Raw genomic sequence first — 21352 nt, 5'->3', positions numbered from 1 at the left:
ACTGAAAGTACATAAAGAAATATTATTTAATAAATGTCTGTTTTTTAACCTTCAGGTGGAAGACATGGGAATTTAGTCTGAGGCTCATTAGACTTGTGAGATGGCTATTTACAAGCACTGACATGAAAGGAGTGGTAAGATAACTTTCAGCACTGTGCTTGATCGAACTCCGTCGATACTCTCCTAGAGACCGCACACAAAATGTGATGTGAGAAAACTTGTTTGGCCTTCATGTGCTTGCCATGGCTACTGTTTCCAGTTAGCATTTCAAGACTCTGGCAGTCATTGACCTTTTTCGATTTTCGATGTTTTCGATAACATTTGAGAACAAATGAACAAGTAGGTCTTAGATGAACATAAATTCTGCTATTTCGATGAAACCAAATAAAAATGTGACATCAATAGCAGCAATAGACACATATCACTTATGACTACTACAAATCCACAAAGGCATGAGGAAGATGACTATCTCTTTTGTAGCAGGTGCACTGACATTTTTAGACAGACATGACACTGGTAAAGTCATTATGCTGAGTTTTTCATCAACAGGACAGATTGGTTGGGGGTGTAATGTGAAAGGACAATAGTGTGTCTGGAAGCTTTATGTCTGTGACACAGAATTGGTATCAGGTTGCAAATGCTAATTTCTAGTTCTGTCCTATTTCCTTAATAGAGCCTGGATAAGCATGTGTCTGCCTCCACTGCCTCCAACATGCAAAAGGTAGAAAACTTATTCTCTTGATAAGTGGTGTATCGTGTTTCCATGCGGTGTTTTCTTTATTTTTTTTCTAGTTAGTCTCACTTTAGAGGTGATTCAGTGCTTAAGCAACAGTTAGAATCACTGAAGTGAAAGTCAGCATGAATATTCAGCTTCATCAGAACCACTCCCACAAATTGTGTACACTTTTCAAACTAAACATATCAAATAGAGCAGTCAGGGAGTTAAAAAAACTCTGTCATTCAGAAACTCCTATTGCCCTACAGTTGGTAGCAGCACAATCAAAATTAAAGTACTTCTCAAAAAACAATGCCACTTATCACTGAAAGACTTGAGATGTGTATTTTTACAATTTGTTAAGGTCTGATTAAAGTCCACATTTACGTTCCTCTCCAGACTCTCCTGTCCTTTCTTTTTAAAAGTCTGGTCTCCTTTAAATTGTGGTCTGGCATTTATAGAAACCCAAATAGAAGTTAATGCCATGCTGAAAATTAAAGAAAAGTATGCACAGTTACAGTTGTGAAGTAATGTAAGGCAAACATATTAGGGATAGGAGAGCAAAAGAGAATGTGCGAGTGAGTAAAGAGAGGTGCAGTTTTCTTTCCAACTTCTCCTTACTCATTCAAAATTAGCCTCTACTTTCATAGCACACACTGGGATGAAATCGAACCATTTAAGGAAGTTCTTTTTCAGTGGTTTTATAAGATAAAACCTTTAAAGATGTCTGATATATAATTCATTTACTGCTTTTGGTTTATCCATCCATCTATTTACCGCTTTATCCAATACAGGGTTGCGGAGGAGCCGGAGCCTATCCCAGCAAGCATGGGGGAAAGGCAGGATATACTGTACCATGAATGGGATGCCTGTCCATCACAGGGCACAGACAGACACAAACAGGCACACACTCACACCAGGGACAGTTTTACCAGAAATGAATTAACCTACCAGTATGTCTTTGGATTGTGGAGGAAACCCACAGAGGCACAGGGAGAACATACAAACTTCATGAAAATTACACCACAGGACCCCAGCTCTGTGAGGCCGCAATGCTAACCACTGTGCCATCCTACCAGCCTGCGTTTGGTTTATATGAGCAAAATGTTATTATCTATTTTGTGTATATTGAATATTCACATACAGACACTTCACAGAAATACTGTAACACTAGAATGGACGATATTAGCCTTAAGATTTTAAATTCTGAACATAAAAATGAGCAAATACATGAAAACTAAATGAAGATAAAAATATTAATTTGCCCATTACACAAAGCTTAGCATGATATGGAAAGCTCACGAAGTTCATGAGCCTTCATGTTTGTTTTTTAAAATTGTCAGACAGACACTGTTAAAACTATCCACACAAAAACAACTGACAGAGCGTTTTACAGAGGAAAAAATTATATACTGTGCAGTACAGTACCACTTATGTAAGTCACTAGACTGTGTTTAAGTTACCACAGATATTAATATTTCCTATACTTCTAACCAAACTTGCAATTTATATCTTTTCATATTGGAAACAAATGTCTGCATACAGTGAGAATATTTTTTTATCCTGTTCTGACACCTTGTGGGCATGTTTTTAAAGACACATTGAGGTTTTATTTGCACTTGATTCATTGTTTGTAAGATTGACAAAACTGCCAGTAACTGGTAAAGGGACACTTAACCCTTATGACACCTTCATGTTATCTTTATAAATTCTTGGGAAATTCCTTGACATCATTACTATCAATTTATATCAAGTCTAAATTAAACAAACAACATTTCATACATTTTAAATAAACCCTTTGAATCTTATTGTATTAGTTGTTGGAATATGCCAGCAGCCAAATCACCCTACAACTCACAACTGGCAGCCCACTAAAGGTAAGCAGGTGTGAGTTTGGCCAGTACCTGGATGAGAGACCTCCTGGAAAAAACTAAGGTTGCTGCTGGAAGAGGTGTTAGTGGGGCCAGCAGGGGGTGCTCACCCTGCAGTCTATGTGGGTCCTAATGCCCCAGCATAGTGACGGGGACACTATACTGTAAACAGGCACTGTCCTTTGGAAGAGATGTAAAACCAAGGCCCTGACTCTCTGTGGTCATTAAAAATCCCAGGGCATTTCTTGAAAAGAGTAGGGGTGTAACCCTGGTGTCCTGGCCGAATTTTTCATTGGCCCTTACCACTCATGGCCTCCTTATAATCCCCATCTATGAATTGGCTTCATTACTCTGCTCTCCTCCCCACTGATAGCTTATGTTCTGGCGCACTATGGCTGCTGTTGCGTCATCCAGGTAGATGCTGCACATTGGTGGTGGTGAAGGGGAGTCCCCATTGCCTGTAAAGCACTTTGAGTGGAGTGTCCAGAAAAGTGCTATATAAGTGTAAGCAATTATTATTCATATTAAAAGTACTGGTTTCTTTTGATTATACGCATGTTTATTTATAGTAGTATCAGTATTTTGCATGGTTACTTTTTATAGTTCAGCGACTATACTGAAAGCAAGTCCTGTTGGACAAATTGGTCAGCTAAAATGGTTCATAATATTTCAATGCAGCTAACAAAACACTTCCTTGAGTCCTTAAGTATCGCCATAATTTCATATAGTGTAAAATGAAAAAAATATAATTTGTATATAAAACTGTAAGGTGTGCAACCATATTCTATAGTTTTAGCAGAGATAGAAGAGCCCTTGTAAACAAAGCATACTATTAATTCAGATTAAGGTTGCTGCTGATTAAAGGTATTTAATACCTGGCAAATTAAATTCAATATGTCTGTTGTATCCATGCACTGACAGGTCTACTGTATACAACTGTGATGTAATAATGCCTAATCTGGGGACTAGGTTTTGTTCCACAATGCTGGATAGAGGTATATACAGTATATACAATTTAGCCTATTTTTATTTAGAAGTGACATACTGTATATAGTTTTCTAGTCGAAAAAAAGGCAGTTCTTGTGCAAGTGGGGATTTGCCTGAAATAGGGAATTATTCCATAGGCAGGAAATAAACCAAACAAGGTTAGTGCCACCCTTTTTAATGTAATTAATGATACTGCTAATCTAATATTGCAAACATTTGTCAACAGGTGCTGAAACATGAAGCTACAGGAGTCTAAACCTCCACTAGTTTCAATAAAGCACAGCCTCTTTCTTTTATTGTTTTGTTGCCATTCAGGGTTAGAGTGTTTACGTGTGACTAACAGAACCCCTCCCATCTCATTATAATGGTTGTTGCTAGTAAGAATTGTTGTAAACAGACAGAACTATACAGCACTGGGTACAGAAAACCAGCTAAGGAAAAACATTCATGATCAAAGCAATATCCCTAATCAGCTGACGATAACAAGGGAGGTAAGATTAAACTTTCTGGATTTAAAATATTTGGACTGACAGAAATAGCACACTGCTATCAGCCTGTATTTGCGCATAGTAATGTCTTGTACAGCTCACATTACTTGGGCATGAACAAGCACTTTCCTTTTATTCTGAGAGTATTCTAAAGTTTTTAAGAACATTTTTGGTGTTTTTCTGTTTGAGGAAAAAAAAGGAAAAGTAGCTTAATGGCTGCTGAAAGAAACAGGGAAGTAAAGGCCAGTGCAAGTGTGTCAGGAGGAAAGAAAAGAGAAAAGTTACACTATTCCCAAGGAAACCAAACCACCATGTGTCTGAAGAAAGCCTCCATTGTTACTAAAGGTAAGTACAATGCGTCATTATTTGAAGGCTTCAAATCAAAATCAACATGTGGCTATAAATCTCATATCTCTGAAACCATCACAAAAAAGCTCTTAGTACAGATTAAGCTGGAACTGAGGCATTATTGTACTACTGGCCTGATACCAAGTGCAGTATTAGGTGTGGATTACAGTACCTACAGTATGTATACTGCTCATGTATGCATCTACAGTCATCATCACTATTACCATAACTGGTTTTTGTTGCTGTTTTTATGTTATTAATTTGGTGTTCTATTGTAATTCACCCACTTTTACACAGTGGGAGTCAAGAACATAAAACATTATACAAGTAATTAAAGTCACAGAAGTTTAATAAGCTATGTGCAGTCAAAGTGCATTAGTTTAAATTACATAATACAGGGGTTTATATGGTATAAGATCCAATTCTAATGCACCTTAAATGAAGCATGGAAGGCGTTATGGTACAGAGAATCTACACAATCCAGGTCAGGGCCACTGTTAGTACAATCAAAGGCAGTTGCAGATAATAGTTTTCAGTCAATTAATCTACTCATTTCATCTTGGGCAAAGGAACTAAGAGCTAATCACTTTCCAGCAAATGTACCCCATCCTTGCCCTGAGGGACATTTCATTCAAAACTCTGCTTTCTGTTGGTTTACATCATACTTACAGTGCTCAGTGCAAGTACTCAGATCTTTCCTGTTTAATGTTTGCATTCAGATCTGTTGGAAGTAGCAATTAATATTTCTTACATACACGCTTGTAACCGATTTCACATATTTAAAGCAAACACCCCCTCCACCCCCACAAAGAAAGAAGCAAATAGATAATATTAAGGAAAAATTGAAAAGTCATGATTACTAAGGTATTCAAGACATTTGGGTGTGGCAAATCTAAATTAAACTACTTTAGGTGCACAAAATTACCTTATTGAGCCACAATATTAATTATAGTGGTACTTGTGATTTCATAACAAAAACACCCTTTTCTGTGAGATTTCTTGGTCAGGTAGTGAATTTCAAGCAAAGACTCAACCATGAAAACTAAGGAGCTATGAAAGCAACTCAGGCTTAAAGCTGTTAAAGCATGAAGCAGGAGAACAGCACAAAAATGTAAACCATCTGAATATCTCAGTGCCCATAATCTACTTAATCATCAAAAATGGAAGGTACTTTGTAACACAGAGACACTGCCTAGATCTAGTTCCCCAGCACTCTCTGGTGACTTGATCAAAATTCCTGATAAAATCAAAAACTCATGTCAACATAACTCCTGTTTTGAGTGCTTGTAAAATTTTGAAACCATAAAGTACCTTACAAAGGTTTCATAGTGGGGGAGACTTTTCAGTCGCCTACAAAAACAATGATGAGTAACAGGTTCCACTCCCACAATCCTTTGTATAGTAAAGTGCCTCCTGTCCTCAGATTAATATGTACGTTGTCTTACTCTCAAATGTAAATCGTATTCTACACATGCTGAACCTGAAGTATTTCCAAAACAAAAGTGTTTGATAAAGTAGAGAACTTTAAAGACAGTATTTGCTTTACTTTAATACAGCACAGTAGTAAAGTACAATATTCAGTTTAATACTTCGAGACTATTCTTAAAGAAGTCATAAGCAAAAACAAAAAGGTACCGATGATTTTGGTGGTGTTGAAGCTTAAGAGCACTTGTCATTCTTTATTCAATATTTCAGATTTCAGAATTATCCTCCGATTTCAGATCAATATATTTTTTTATAATGTGTCCATTTACAGAAAGGAAACTAAATTCAGATTCTTCTTTTCATCTGCAGTGAGCAAAAATCCATTCTGTTTATTTATAGGGTATACAGTGAAACCCATAGTACCTGCAAGAAGCAATGATATTGTGTCTGTTGCCAAGGCAATGCACAGAGAGCAGTTTGGAGAGAGTGTGAAAAAACTGTTTGACCCAGAAACGGATGCAGCTATGAAAGCAATTCAGACAGGTACTGTATGCTACACTGCATAATTGTCTTACTTTGTATGTATCATCACAGGTACCATATCTGTGAATGAAGTAAATACAAAGACACATGCAGAATGGAGGCTTGTTTCATTTACAGCATAGAAATGCAGGGGGAGAAAAACAGAAAGTAGATAAAGATCAGCATTTTATAGCTGACCAAGCGAGCTATGGTAAGTAATAATCCATTATACAAATAGTGAAAGCCATCTTCATAGATGTTTTGTTGAGAAGAAAAAGATTCTGGAAATATATCCTAAACCAAACAACCTACATAAAACTAAGAGTGCAGAAGGATAAATTAAGATCAAGCATCAAGCCTTCACTCTTGCTCACCTGAAAGTCATCCTTATAATTTTCAATGTCCTTTGTATTAATAGTATTGTAGAAATGGCTGTACCTGTTTTATTCATTCAGTGTTTTGTCAAATGCACAATATTTACAATATTGAGTTTGTAATACTACAAAAACATTTTCTATGACCTTTTATGGGATGTAACAGGCATTTATATTGGATGGAGATGTCCAGACTATTTGTGGGACTGTTTCCGTGTTGGAGATGAGTCCAAGTGTTTCTGTGGACATCGTCTGAATGAACACAAGAGCTACACAGGTATGCTACTGTATCTCACAGCTCAGCAGTTTGTCTTTAAACACTCCTCCAAGTCTCCCTCTCTGAATGTGTTGTTATTCTTTCACCATAGATAACAAAAAAATGGGATTTGTGCTCAGCTTTTCAATACAGAGCCCTCAAAAAATGACAGTGAAGTGTACTCATGTCCTTATCTAAGTCCTTTTGTAACTGAGATTGTAGGAGTCTGGAATAAGCTAAGCAGACAATTTGTTGAAGATACAGCCTTTTCTTCCTTCAAGAATGAAACCTTGCTTATGTTGTTATGTAATGTAATTTAATGCAATCTAAAAGCTTCATTTAAGAATAATCTAGAAATAGTTTATGTTAGGATCATTCTAAATTCTAGTTTTGCTAATGGTCCAAAGGTTCTGTACTCACTCTTGTATTTGTCTTCTTTCCGAAAATGCCTTAAGACTTCTCTTGCTTCTCTCAGGAGGTGATGTGCAGGTGTCATGCACTGTACATTCCTGCCGCTGTGCAGCCTTCGCCTTCATGCCATCACGACCAGAGGAAGTGGGTGAATTCTGGCTGAGGAAGCGACCAGGCTTTGATGCCTCTGCTTGGAGGGCAGAGTGTCAATGCAAACATTCTCACGAGCAGCATGACCCAACCACCCATAGGTGTAAGAAGAAAGGTACAAAACTCTGTAGAAGCTTCAAAAATGTAAAAGCTACTGTATGTTAAAGGCAAGTTTTATCGTTAAGTGAGGGTGACAAATTGTTACTTACATTAGCAAGCTTATACCTTGAGGTAAAGGCTTTTTAATGCAATTGCTTTCAGTGTTTCATGTTCAGGTGTTCTGATATTGTGTGGTTGCCTTCCTGTTCCTGCCATGGGACTTAAACAACATAACTGAAAAAGGCCACATAAAAGCATGAAAGTGTCTAACCACAGCTGCATAGAAGAGTCACTGCAGAGAATCACCTCTCATCCTTCAGTTTAAGATGCACATCCTTCAGTGTAAGCTGCAATACAGTATAGGGGAGCACAGTTGTTAGCATTGCTGCAACATAGCACTGGGGTCCTGGGTTCAATTCTAGAGTGCTCTCTGTGTGGAGTTTGCATGTTCTTCCCAAGTTTGTGTGGATTTTCTCGGGGTGCTCTGGTTTCCTCCCACAATCCAAAGACATATTGGTAGGTTAATAGGCTTCTGGGAAAATTGGCCCAAATGTGAGTGTGTGCGAATCTGTGGTCTGTGATGGACTGTGATGGACTGGTATCATGTCCAGGTCGTAACCTGCCTTGTGCCTATTGCATAGTTGGGGTAGGTGCTAGCCCCTAACCTAAACTGGGTGAAGTGGTTAGAAAATGGATGGATGGCATACTGTGTTGAGGAACACAGGACCTATTCAACAAGTACTCATCTCACACATCATGTTTGCATTTCTAAAATACACATTTCATTTGACGTTTTACAGGATGCCGTTGTATGTTCTTTGAATCCAGCTTTCTGTGTGCCTCCTGTGACAAGCACTGGGAACAACATGAAACTTTCTTTGATACCGAAGACTCCAGAAAAACGTCTGGCCTTCCTTATGGTAAGAGTGGAATATAACAGTGAATCAATGCAGACCAATTCAAATCTCAATGGACATACAGTCAACATTTTACTTTGATATTAGTGTGCTGACCTGCACACTAATGATCATAGGATACAAGTATTGCCAAAGAAAGCTGTCTTACCAGGCAACAGAAGCACTGTACTTATAAATCTGCATATTCGCATGTAGTACATGCTACTGCTTGTTACCCCTTGTTTTTTCACTTGATGGCTACGTCAAACAATGCCTTTGCTTCTGTTATCCAAAAGGTAAAGGCCAGTATGTAACACATTACATGTTGTAAAACCTAGATTTATGTGTATTGTGTTCAAGAGCAGAAGAATAATTGTAGACAAAAACAGATGAATTCCTAATTTAATAAGCATTTTCATTTGTCCTCAATATCACAATGCAATATTTCAACGTCATTTTCAAGTTGGCCTTAGGAAAGAAATCTTTCCTAATTGTACTATATCTCAAAACCGCAGGCAGCCTAAAGATTTTTCATAGCATAGACAAAAAAGGGGCACAACCAGGAATAACCCACACAATTATGCAATAGTTCAACTACATTGTTATTCCATTTGTACTTCCACAAAAGTACAATGAGTCACAATGAGACAAGTTTCATGCTCTCAGTCAAATTACCAGCAGATGGAGCTATAATATGCTTTTCTTTGTTTCAGTTTCATTAACCTGATTATGCCAAGTGTTAATTTTAAATGTACAGGTGAAGCCTATTTACCATTTGCTGAGATGCCTGGCCTGAGAAATGCAGTCTTAACTGGAAAAGAGAAAGGTGATCCAGCTTTCAAGTCCATTACTGGAATCCTGAAATAATTACAATCGACATTAAGCAAACATCTTCCATTAAATCTTCCATGCACTTCCATTTTATATCATGTGCTTGTTTTTTTTCCTTCTTAAATCTTTATTTATCCTTCATGAAATTTTTTACATGATAATTTTATGTGAAACTGGTGTTAGTCTGGTACTAGGCAGTCATTTTTGTTTCATGAAAACAGTATGTCACTATATAAAGAACATTGTGAATGAACACCAAAAGGCTTGTTGAAACTTTTACACAAAAAGAAAACACCACAAAACATTAAAAATGTATTTTAGAAAATTATTTTATGAAACTTAAGTTAATAAAATAAGTAATTACATTGATATGTATTTATTAAAGTGTAAATACAAATCCTTTTGTTGTTATATAGTTATCAGAGTACTCAGTACTCCGGAAACAGCACTGGTGACTTTAAATAGTACTTTCTACTATCCCAAGGCCTACATAAGGAACAAGCTTGATATCTTTTGAAACTCCTATTTCATAAATTAATCAGTAGCCTTGATTATAGGTACTGATACCACAGAAACTGTAGTTGATCTTTGGACTTGGGAGGGTACTTTTAATTTAAAAGAGAGTTGTTCATTGGACCAGACTGGTTTATTACTCGTCATACTGTATGAGCTGTAGCTCATAAACTATATATTGTTCTCATCAAAACTCTAACGGCTCTGCCATGAAAATATTATTAACGGCACTTAAAAAAAGAGTGCAGTATTTCAGAAATAAGTTCTAATCTTTCATCTCAAACTAGATTTGGCATTACTGCTGTATTCATCAAGAAATTAAATGTTATTGACTAAGTTTTGTGTACAATTTTAGCACTGTACCATTGGTTTTAATAACTAATTTGTTGTGTAACCTACTGACTTTAATTTACTGTATGAATTACACAGTGAATACACTCTAGTAAAATGAAGTTACACAGCAAAGTAATGTGATATAAGTAAAACATAAACAAAACATAAAATAAATTAATAAGAAATGTAATATCTGTGAATTATAAATTAACCTTAGTTCTTAATATATAATATCTGTTATTGTGTGGTGTTTGTGCTCCTTAAGGAAATGTAGGATCTTGAAATGTGAAACTCCCTGGCTTTATTCTACTTCCTGTGACGTTTTCTGATCGTAATAGAAACTGCATAGATAAAGCATATAATAAAGTTAACAATTACATAATATTTATATGAAGTATCAGTTTAGCAATCAGTAGCACAGAAGATTTTATGGGTTTTCCTCACATGTAATGATATAATCACAAAACCTGTGAGTTTTCACATTTATCCTTCATCCTTCTCTAAGTGAAACAAAATGAAAACAAAAATACAATAGGCAGAGTTGAATGTCAACAAAAAATACAAATAAATTTAAAATGTGGTAAATAAGAAATACAACAGATAATGAGGACAAGATTGACAATAATGATTTCTAGACTTATGTGGATAATCTATCAGGGAAAGCAGAGCGAGTTGGAGTAAAAAAATAAAGTACTTTATAAGTGAGAAAAAAACACAGTAAAGTGAGGCCAGATACTAATGCACACCAGATTGGGTTTCTAGGACACAATAGCTTGACAGCATTAACCCATTACAGGGCGGTGCGATGTGGTGGCTAAGACTCTGCACCTGTGGCTGGAAGGTTGCTGGTTTGTATCCAATGGCCGGCAGAGGAATCCTACTCTGTTGAGCCCCTGAGCAAGGCCCTTAACCCCATCTGCTCCAGGGGAGTTCTATAAATGGCTGACCCTGCTCTCTGACCCCAAGCTTCTCTCCATGTCTGTCTCTCGGTAAGCAAGTTGGGGTATGCGAAAAGACAAATTCCTAATACAAGAAATTGTATAGGGCCAATAAAGTAATCTTATCTTATTATGCACATGGGATTAAAGAATAGTCTCTTCTTAGAAGTCACCTTCACAGATGATACCAAAATAGGAGCATTAGAGAATACTTTAGAAGCTGAAAAGTTAATTCAAAAAGACTCAAACAAAATTCAACACTGGGGAAATAGACAAGTACAATGCATTGCATCCAAATAACACCAACATAAACAATAGATACTGTACAATGGGAAGTGTTGGGCTTGGATAATGTAGTTTCGAAGGGCCATAGGTGTTTGACACATCATTTTCATGTTCAAATCTAGACATTATGGAAAAGCAATTGAAAAAGGTATATGGTTAAAAGTATCAGATTTAAATCAAGGGATGGTATGTAAAAACTTTAAAATGTACCAGCAAGACCTCATTTAACATGTTAGTGGGGCCAGCAGGGGGTCCTCACCCATGTGGGTCCTAATGCCCCAGTGTAGTGACGGGGACACTATACTGTAAACAGGCGCCGTCCTTTGGATGAGATGTAAAACCGAGGTCCTGACTCTCTGTGGTCATTAAAAATCCCAGGGCATTTCTCGAAAAGAGTAGGGGTGTAACCCCAGTGTCCTGGCCAAATTTCCCATTGGCCCTTATCAATCATGGCCTCCTAATAATCCCCATCTATGAATTGTCTTCATTACTCTGCTCTCCTCCCCACTAAAAGCTGATGTGTGGTGAGTGTTATGGCGCACTATGGCTGCTGTAACATCATCCAGGTGGATGCTGCACATTGGTGGTGGTGGAGGGGAGTCCCCATTACCTGTAAAGCGCTTTGAGTGGAGTGTCCAGAAAAGCGCTATATAAGTGTAAGCAATTATTATTATTATTACTTTCTGTTCCACATCAATGCAAGGTTAACAGCAAAGTCCAGGTTATCTAGCCTGAAGAACAGAATCTGCGGGATTCCTCTTGATCCTTCTTGATTTGTCTACAGTGGTTCCCCTCGTGTTACAATTGGTGATAATGAAAGAGAATCAGAAAAAATGCCGCCTTGACAGACAGCAATGAACATTGAATACCAATCTGCTAGTGATTTACTGAGGAAGATGATTAACTTTGCAACACGTAACTTGCTGCAAAGCAATTCGATCATTTTCTCAGAGATACTGATGTATGCACTCTACAGTAGTTCTGTTGGTATATGAATGATCTCCCTTTCTTCTCACTAAAACGTATACAAAAATAATTGGGAGACCTTACAATAAAATTTCAGCATTCAACCCATACTGAAATGCTATTACAGGAGACAAAGACATACTGTAATGTGAAATATAAATATTAATCTGTCAAAGCTTGCAACACTGAAGTTAGTGCTCTAACCCTAACCTGTAGAATACAGTAAGTGGATCAGAGATCCAGCCTATCAAATGCGAGGACACAGTTCTCTTTCAAAATACTGTTAAGGCTCTTGTGAAAAATATCTACTGTACATAAAAATATATACTGTGCCCCAAACAGCTGTCAGGAACATTAACCAAACAATTTAAAGATCTATTAATATAATAACAAAAGTAAGGTGTTAGACATTGTCCCAAAGTTCAGGATTTCTTTCTTAAAGTTTCCAAAATATGCCTCAGTAATTACACACTAATTCAAAACATATTTAAAGAAACTTTACAAGATTTTGTGCTACAATTGACCACTTGTTAAATAAAATTTAGTCAGTGGAAAGGTGATGGAAGTCCTCTGGGTAAGAAAACAGGGATTCAATACAGCGAACAGTTGAGTGAAAAACTTGTCATATTAACAACTCCATTAGTTAACTTGCTCTAATGTGTTGCTGTGATACTATCAGGACAGTTGTTCATTTTCATATTTTATTGATGTGAATGACTGAGAATGGGATCAAAGGGTTTCACTGACTGAAACTCACCTGTCATAAAATCTTGAGTCATAGTTACAGGTTCAAAGGGTGACTCTCATGTAAAAGCAAATGACATCTGCTCAGTTATAGCACATACACAATTTGTCAGAGAGAGCTTGAAGATCCATAGCATTTGCATCAAAAACAAAAATGAAGACACTTTACTTTGTGCTTTATTTCATCGTGATTGTTCAAGCTTCATCTGAAAGTGAGTAAAATTCTTTTCGTTCTCAATTTCATCTAAAAATTCACTTTTGATCATGCAAATTTCTAGCAAGTAATATCATTTTCTGTTCACAAGGAAAATACATTAAATAACACATTAAATGTGTGATTCTATTGAATATAAATACATATGGTTTTATTTACATGTACAAGGTATTCATAGGAAGAACATGCAAGTTCCTGTAAATTAGAAATAATTTGATTTACCTTTGGCAAAATGTATTCATGTCACAAATTAAAAAAAGTTTCCAGCATGATCTAACCAAGATCTGAACAAACTATTGAAGTTATTCCTAGAGTACCATTTCTCATAGTCAAAAGCACATGATATATATTTTTTTCTTTTTCTCATTTGTCAGATTGCACTCAACCAAAGGAGGAAGGTATCGGAGATAAACAAGATTTAACATTTTACTATGATCCAACAGCTGGCAAATGTTTACCATTCTATTACAAGGGATCAGGGGGCAATGCTAATCGTTTTAACTCAGACAGAGAATGCATGAAAGCCTGCTCATTGGAAAAAGAAGATCTGTACCCAACTGGAAGTAAGTACAGCCTACCAAGAGCCTGTGATTTTAAGTACAGTATATTTATCCTGACTTGAGACTAATACCTGGACACAATCTAACAGTGTGCAAGTGTATGATTCCATTCTCTTTTACATGTGACCTCTTCCTTCTGTCCAAAACAAGAAAATGTTCCTCCATTAAGTGAAAGGCTAGTAATTTCCAATGCATGGGTAGGATTCTCATGTGCTGAGGAAAATGCAATTATAAAATGATCCCTCTGCCAAGGTCTTTGGAAGCAGAAATATTTAATTCAGAATTGATATTGAAACCGAGACAACGAGGAAAAGACATTCACCACTTCAGTTGGTTTGGAGGTTTTTTATCATAAGGATAATTAAAGAGAAAGTCAGTTCATAAATTAAAATATAATACATTTATTTTTGGTATGGGTGGTATTGTGGCAGAGTGGCTTGCATTGCTGGTTCCAGTTATGGGGCCCTGGGTTCAATTCTGGACCTGGGGTGCTATCTGCATGGAGTTTATGTGTTCTCCCTGTGCTCGTGTGGATTTCCACCTGGTGTTCCAAGTTCCTCCCACAATCCAAAGACGTACTGTGAGGTTAATTGGATTCTGGGAAAATTGGTGTGAGTGTGTGCATGTCTTGTATTTGTTCATGTGTCTGTGCACCCTGCAATGGACTGGCATCCTGTCCAGGGTGTAACACAACTTACGCCCATTGCTTGCTGAGCTAGACTTGGGCTTCACCGCGACTCTGTATTTGAATGAAGTGGCTAGAAAATGGATGGATATATGGATTTTTGTTATGATTGTCTTTTACTGTATTGTTATGTGTTCACCCAATATGGAATCAGCAGCTGTGTCTGTACACAGTACAAACGCCCAGTGTGACTATATGGATGAAGCAGTACAGGCTCCTCTGGTCTGTCTGCCCATTGGTCAGCTCTGCAGTGCAGGAGGGTCCAGAATGAGGGTGAGGCACGTGCCTTGCTGATGTCACTACTAGGCACCAGATTCCTAGGACATCACTGATTTACAAAGTGCAGGGAAAGACGAAGCATCATGCCCATCCCTAATCTAAGGCAACACTCATCCAGTTATTGTACAGTATGTGCTACAGCTTGAGGAAGGGTCACACCCAGGGTCACACTATGGATGATCATTCTGGCACCAGCCCACAGAAGGTTTTCTTACTCATTGAGAACATACTGTACCTGAAAGTTCATTGAAACTCATTGAGAATGTCCCTGAACGTTTTCTGATTGATCAATGCCCACGCTTAGTAGCAGGAGAAATATTGAAGGAAGAATGTGTTGAATTATTGCTGTGTCATATTTTTTTTAATGTGCATTCTACATTTTACAATGTACAATCTATATTCTACAAATCCTTTTAAGCTTTTCACGTCAAAAACACTCTTTTTTGAAAATTATTTTCCAATTGTTTTTCTGAAGGCAGGTCTTAAAGTGCGACTGTGATTTCCAATGGTATCGACGGTGTTGAGCAGCTGCCTTACTAAACAATGGAAATGTAATCTTGTGATGGTGCTTGTCACAATTCTAGCTACACTTTTATCTTAAAAACACCCACATGAGTCAAAATAATCAGTGCCTATATTAAGATCTTATTTTTCATGTCCTGGTAAAGTTAGATTTGTGGTGCTTTTCTGATTTACCCAATTTTTTATTTATCCATTGATTAAAAGTTTGTTTTTATATTTTTATATTTATAAAACATATATTTAAAACAATCATGACACTTTGTAAAAGATTACATTCTTTCATTCTTTTTTTGCAGAAATTATTAACTTTAAAATTCAGTGTAACCTATTTTTCCTAACTAATTTCCAACCTAATTTATTAATCAGAAATGTAAAAACAGCTCTAGTATTAATGTGATGTTTTATTTTTCTCTTTGAATTCAACATAATACTAGAATATTTCTCTTGTCTTTCCTACCTTTTCTAATCTGGGTATTTCTCAACATCATGCCCTCCTCATGTTTGCACCAGGTATAAGACTTGGAGATAAAAACTTTTTTTTTCCTTTTTCGTTTCCTCCCAGGGGCAGTTTGTGAAAAGCCGATGGATCCTGGAATGTGTTTAGGCAGGACCCCCATGTTTTACTATGACTCAAAAGAAAATATCTGCAAGTCCTTCTTCTATGGAGGCTGTCAGGGAAATGGGAACCGATTTCAGAGTAAAAAGGAGTGTAAAGAAACATGCCAAGGTCAGCATTAATTAATGACATTAGTTTCTTGATACATTACTTGATCTTATGTATCATTACTTTCATATTTCCGAGCAGTACTAGTATATAGGAGATCACAATGTTTGTATAGAATATTTTGTAAAGTTTATCTTGTAGTGTAATTATTTTTTTAACAAAGAATACAAAATACAACCATGGTAAACCTGCAGTCTAAACTTCTTAGATTTAACGTTTAAGATGTAAAATTTAACAGATAAGGAAAGTTTCTAAAACACACATGAAAACATTTCAAAATATACTGTAGGTTCAAAATGACATGCTTTTTTTTACCATCTTTCAAGTAGAATTAGAGGTCCCTTCTTGCCTAGGAATGTAAGGTCTTTAAAACACAGTCTTATTTAACTTACTTACACACTTCATCTTATTTCAGGGATGTTAAATAAAATGGCTGTTGTGTCAACATTCTGGTTTACTTTTCAGCTATCACTGTTGATGAAAGGAGTGGCTATTGCTCTGAGCAGAAAACCAAAGTTAATAAATAGCAGAAACTACCATTGTGCAAAACCAAAACTCAAAGGTGAACATTTGAGCACAGGAGTTATAATTAAAAGACCATCTGCTTATTTGTGATGGGACAGTGTGCCATATTAGCATTTTTAATACATCTGTGTTATATTGGGTGAAATTTAAATTTAAAAAGCAAAACAACAACTAAATTAGTGTATCAATTCTGTAGCAAAGGCTAGGAAAAAGAATTGTGCACTATTACAGTGTTTGCCCTTGCCTTGCTATAGTATGTGTGATGTATTCACCTCCCATCCATAAGGGACATTTTACAGACAAGATGAATATTTAAGGAAAAACGCATGATGTTTGTAAATTGAATACAGTTAAATAAAACTATTACTCCTGTAAAAAACTAACACATAAAATACATTTGTGTTATAGGTCTGTTTTTAATCAGGGAAAAAGTCCCAACATTTTTTTTGCTCTCATTCTGGGTTCTAGTTTTAAGCATTTGTGATCTACAATAATCACTATATCGAGTTTCCACTAGGTGGCTGCTCTGTTCTTGATTCCACAAGTTCACTTCCTTGTTTTTTAACAGCATTAATATCAGGAAGATCTGGTGGGAGCGGGAAAGAAGAACTTGAAGAACCTGAACCAACCTCTGTCAATCTAGGTAAATTCTACACATAAGGAAATAGAATATTTTCTGCTTGAAATTAGATGGCTCCATTTTGTTTGCAATTTCTTTCCAAAACTTGTAACTGTATTATTAGTCTATATGGGGTTTTCAAGCATGGTCTGCAGATCCCTTTGGTTCCTTAGACACTGTTCATGGAGTCCCCAATAAAGAAAGTGAACTTCTGCACTTGAAGATTGGATTTGGGCCTCAATATTCTCAAATTGTGGGTTTGGATCTAATAAGTTGTTCAGCGGGTGTGGAGACCCTCTGCCTCACAGTGTCCTGGTTTTTCAGGACCAGTTTATTGATCTTTGTAGCATTATATCTCTTTCTCCAAGCGACTTCTGAGAGAGGACATCTCCAGTAATGCTGAAAGCAACCAGAGGATCTTCCTTACTCAAGCAGGACCTGGTGATAACCTACCTGCTAGCTTTTTAGAATAACGTTGTGTTACTTAAAAAAAAAACTAAGTTTACATCAAAATCTTATTGAGCTATTGATGTAAACATTTTCATTGTGCATAAGTACATTGTTATAGGAAATGACGAGTAATTATGAATTAGGGCGAGTGAAACAAATTGAACCTGACTGCTGTCATCCCACCAGACTTTAGTTGTAAACTACATTTGTACAAGAAGAGCACAGTAGTACGTTTAAAATCATAATGAGGTGGGAAAGCACTTCTAGAGATTAATTTGTTTTTTGTTGTTTTTACCCTTCCAGGACTTTCAGTAGGAATTGTAGGTGGAGTCATTTTTGCAGTGGCACTCATTTCTCTCATAGTTGTTACTGTTCTCCAAAGGTAAGATTCACATAATTGGTTATTTGTTTAGACATAATAGATATGAAACATAGGTATATTTTGTCCATTGACATCACCAAGGAGGAATGAACAGCTCTTTCCCATTTAAACAAACTGAGACTTGCTGAGACCTGCTGTCCATGGCTGCGAACGTTGACTTTCTATATGCAAAATGTAGTCATCATAAGTCTTAAGCCAGTCTGTATACATCTTACTGACATTTGCAATTTTGAAAGGGCTGAAAGTAATCAACATTGATTACTATTACTAGTTTGGTTTTGGTATTTGTGCATGCCTAAAGTATATCAATCATCAAAATAAAATGATTGAAAAAATATTAAGTTTTTTTAACTTCAGATTACACTGCATTGTTCTTGTGAATAACAGTAAAGATTAGAAATTAAAATGCAATTAACGGACTTCAATAAAGGCTCTTTGCACACCTACAGTACAGAGTTGCAGACAATTGTCTTGGAAGTTGCATTCATTCAGTTCATTATTAAATTGAATGAATTTATAAATAAAGTTTCAAATGATGGATGCATATGCTTTTTGTGATACTGTAATCTTACGATGAATCTCAAAACGCAATAACATACTGTAACACATGTCACAATGCTTTCTAGGAAGAAGAAAAGAACACGCAAACCTGTACCAACAGAAGTAGAGATGGCGTAAAAAGAGCATGGAACAGAAGTCAAAAGGATTTTTATACTGTATATTTGTGTGACTAGCTACAGTAAATGCTAATATTTTTAATTTGATCTATTTTTAATTTGAATACTAACCTGACCTCTAAAAGGCAGTTTTAGATTAAATTGTAGTTACTTTTTTGCCAAAAGTGTTGCTTGCATTGTTGATTGTTTAGACGTTAATAGCTTCTTCATTAATCATTATACAGTATGAACACTCACATTTATTGTTACACAAAACCACATTGGAGGGTTAAAGCAAGCACTACTCCAACAGAAACAGTTATAAATGTACTGTAATACAGTACTTTTTTTGGTTCAGTTATTAGTTGAATCAGATAATGCAAATACTTGTGTTACAGTATATCCCAACCCATTTAAATCTCTCAACATTTAATTGTCTTCCTGCTCGGTGAAATGGGTGAGTTTTCTTTTCCATAATTTATACTTGTTCTGCATAGAAAGAAAATAAAGAAAATATTTTGTTCATTTGTTTCTTTTCTTGAAGATTTATGAGTCTTAAGATTGCTTTCTTTTTTTGCAATTGAAGATAAGGATTCAAATTTACAAGTGGGTCTCAAGAAGCAATATTTATTTGCAACACATCTTCAAGTATGAACTATGCAGTTCACAACAGACGAATGTTTGCTAAGCTTTGAGGAGTAGATTCTTCCAGGTCTTTGCATATATCTTTCATTTAGGAACTGAGTATGTCTACAAAAGTAACATATCTGATTTCTTGTTAAATGAAGTAACACACATCAAAAGCAAAAAGAAAAATAGTGCTTTTGAGGACAGAAATTACTCATTCCTCATCTGAATAATGAGGCATCTGCTGTTTTGGTGGTAGCCTTCTTTGCTATCCCTGTTGCACCACTGACAACAAAGCACCAAGTGCATCCGGTGTATACAGTTTGCTACTTACTGGCTATAAATTACCATCTTAAAGTTAAAATATATTATTTTTAAACTAATCTCATTTAAGCTATCTCATTTTTTTTTGCTCTCTGGGGAGGCAATGGTTATCTACTGTATGTAGTGGCTTATTAACACTTGACTGATACTACAGCTTTGTTACCCTGTTCCCTCTTAGTCGTATTCCTAATACCCCATGATGCCTTAACTTTAACTCCAAATGTATTTAGTATTTCCTAACTATTTCTTTCTCATTTTAGCAAATTTGAAAAAACACCCTCTTGCTTTTTTTTCTCCAGTGATATTACTGTACATTCAAATATGGAATGAAGACTCTCCTGAAACCAGTTTGCCTTTTTTCATCCTTGTGTACTTCTATTGTTGTACAGCCTTCCAGTGTTACAATTCTATTCCACACAGAGAAACAAGGACACCATTTTAAAATTGATCTTTGCATTACTTAAAGTAAAATCATAACCTTATGGCTAGATTCACCAGATATGGATTATTGGTATGAATAATGATATTATTATCCTCCGGCTAAGGCTTTTACAATAAAGGAAAGTGTAATACTAACAGAAAGGAGACTTTTTTGGGAGAGAAAAGGAGAGGAAGGCAGAATTACAAAAAAACATAACTTCAAAGATTAAACAGAAAACACACGCGTTAAAAACAATAAAGCCACACAAAACAGCTGTGATATTGGTAACTGTTGCAACACTGTCTACCTATGTATGCCTCCTGCTAACTCCAATGGCATTGACCTCTTACTACAGAGGATCATGGTATGTCTTTGGTAACTATTGTACACTTGTTCTGGCAAAGGCATCTCTTTCTTTCATGCTGGTGTCACGATCGCTACTCCTCCTCTTAAGGGCGCTCCAGCCCTTCCTTTTTCTGCCCCATTACCTGCACCTGTTTCTGATTTCCGTTCCCCCTTAAAAGCCAGACGCAGACGTCACCCGAGGTTCCTCATTGACTTCTGCTTCGTGAGAGTCCGGGGTCCTGCTGCGGCTGGCTCCGTTATGCTTTTAACCTTCTGTTCCTGATTCCCCTCCCTTCGCCGGTCCCGACCCGGTTCATGGTTTTAATCCCCTGGATGGATCTCCTGGCCTTGGACTTTGCTTCTGTCTTGGATTACCAGTTTGGATTTTCTCTTGGATCGTTCGCCCCGGACTTACTCTCCCTGGACACCTGCACCCCTTGGACACGCCCCCTGTCTCCATACCCTCTCCTGCATGACTTTTTCCCCAGTGTTTCCTCACAATTCTGGATCGTGTTGTCTGCATAGGGCCCGGAAAGAACTGTTCGTGACAGCTGGCTTACCTCTACTGTAAGGACTCTTTGCAAATAAGTCCTTCGTATGTCTTGAAGACTCAGCTACCCTTCCTATCATTTTTAGTTTGTTTTTGCACTTGCACCATTCTCTGTTCTATTCTCTAACCTCCTCTTACCTCTGCGCTGTAAAAGTGGCCCTAAATAGCCCAGTGTCTATGGAAATACAATACTTATCTTATTTGCTTCTACTCAAGAAGTTCCTGATACAGGACGCAGCCACACTGCAGAGTACTTGCCGTGCCATGTGTCGATTATTTTACACCACACGATACACTTTTACAATACATTATTCTTA

At 36.7% G+C, this 21352-nt stretch overlaps 2 protein-coding genes and 1 long non-coding RNA gene across 4 annotated transcripts; all 3 read left to right on the top strand.

Moving 5' to 3' along the window:
• Positions 1–83: 83 nt before the first annotated feature.
• LOC148837667 (uncharacterized) lies at positions 84–1552 on the top strand. Its single transcript, XR_016090794.1, has 3 exons — positions 84–134; positions 674–721; positions 1510–1552. It is a non-coding gene; the product is annotated as an uncharacterized LOC148837667 (long non-coding RNA).
• Positions 1553–3936: 2384 nt separating this feature from the next.
• LOC148837666 (protein FAM221B-like) lies at positions 3937–11199 on the top strand. 2 transcript variants are annotated; one of them, XM_088910349.1, is made up of 7 exons: positions 3937–4064; positions 4251–4406; positions 6234–6377; positions 6897–7007; positions 7462–7662; positions 8447–8566; positions 9300–9472. In XM_088910349.1, the coding sequence occupies exons 2-7, from the start codon at positions 4274–4276 to the stop codon at positions 9407–9409; spliced, it is 819 nt and encodes a 272-aa protein (XP_088766475.1). In that variant the 5' UTR covers positions 3937–4064; positions 4251–4273; the 3' UTR covers positions 9410–9472. The 2 variants fall into 2 exon arrangements, with proteins under 2 accessions (XP_088766475.1, XP_088766476.1); XM_088910350.1 differs by lacking the exon at positions 9300–9472 and adding an exon at positions 11016–11199 and having other exon boundaries at positions 3944–4064.
• Positions 11200–13217: 2018 nt separating this feature from the next.
• Positions 13218–19293, top strand: tfpil (tissue factor pathway inhibitor-like). The gene is made up of 6 exons (XM_088910351.1): positions 13218–13364; positions 13741–13929; positions 15975–16139; positions 17230–17304; positions 18034–18112; positions 18739–19293. The coding sequence occupies exons 1-6, from the start codon at positions 13307–13309 to the stop codon at positions 18788–18790; spliced, it is 618 nt and encodes a 205-aa protein (XP_088766477.1). The 5' UTR covers positions 13218–13306; the 3' UTR covers positions 18791–19293.
• The last annotated feature ends 2059 nt before the right edge of the window (positions 19294–21352 follow it).

This window comes from Atractosteus spatula, chromosome 3, assembly GCF_055471065.1.
Source record: "Atractosteus spatula isolate fAtrSpa1 chromosome 3, fAtrSpa1.hap1, whole genome shotgun sequence".
NCBI classification, from domain to species: Eukaryota; Metazoa; Chordata; class Actinopteri; order Semionotiformes; family Lepisosteidae; genus Atractosteus; species Atractosteus spatula.
This window is presented reverse-complemented; position numbering and strand designations above follow the sequence as displayed.

Bases quoted from the DNA above. Each gene is read 5' to 3' on its own strand.
- LOC148837666 (XM_088910349.1), top strand. From the start codon at position 4,274: ATGGCTGCTGAAAGAAACAGGGAAGTAAAGGCCAGTGCAAGTGTGTCA. The intron at 4,407-6,233 runs GTAAGTACAATG...GTTTATTTATAG, and splicing joins AGCCTCCATTGTTACTAAAG to GGTATACAGTGAAACCCATA. The intron at 7,663-8,446 runs GTACAAAACTCT...GACGTTTTACAG, and splicing joins CCATAGGTGTAAGAAGAAAG to GATGCCGTTGTATGTTCTTT.
- tfpil (XM_088910351.1), top strand. From the start codon at position 13,307: ATGAAGACACTTTACTTTGTGCTTTATTTCATCGTGATTGTTCAAGCT. The intron at 17,305-18,033 runs GTAAATTCTACA...TTACCCTTCCAG, and splicing joins ACCAACCTCTGTCAATCTAG to GACTTTCAGTAGGAATTGTA. The intron at 18,113-18,738 runs GTAAGATTCACA...AATGCTTTCTAG, and splicing joins GTTGTTACTGTTCTCCAAAG to GAAGAAGAAAAGAACACGCA.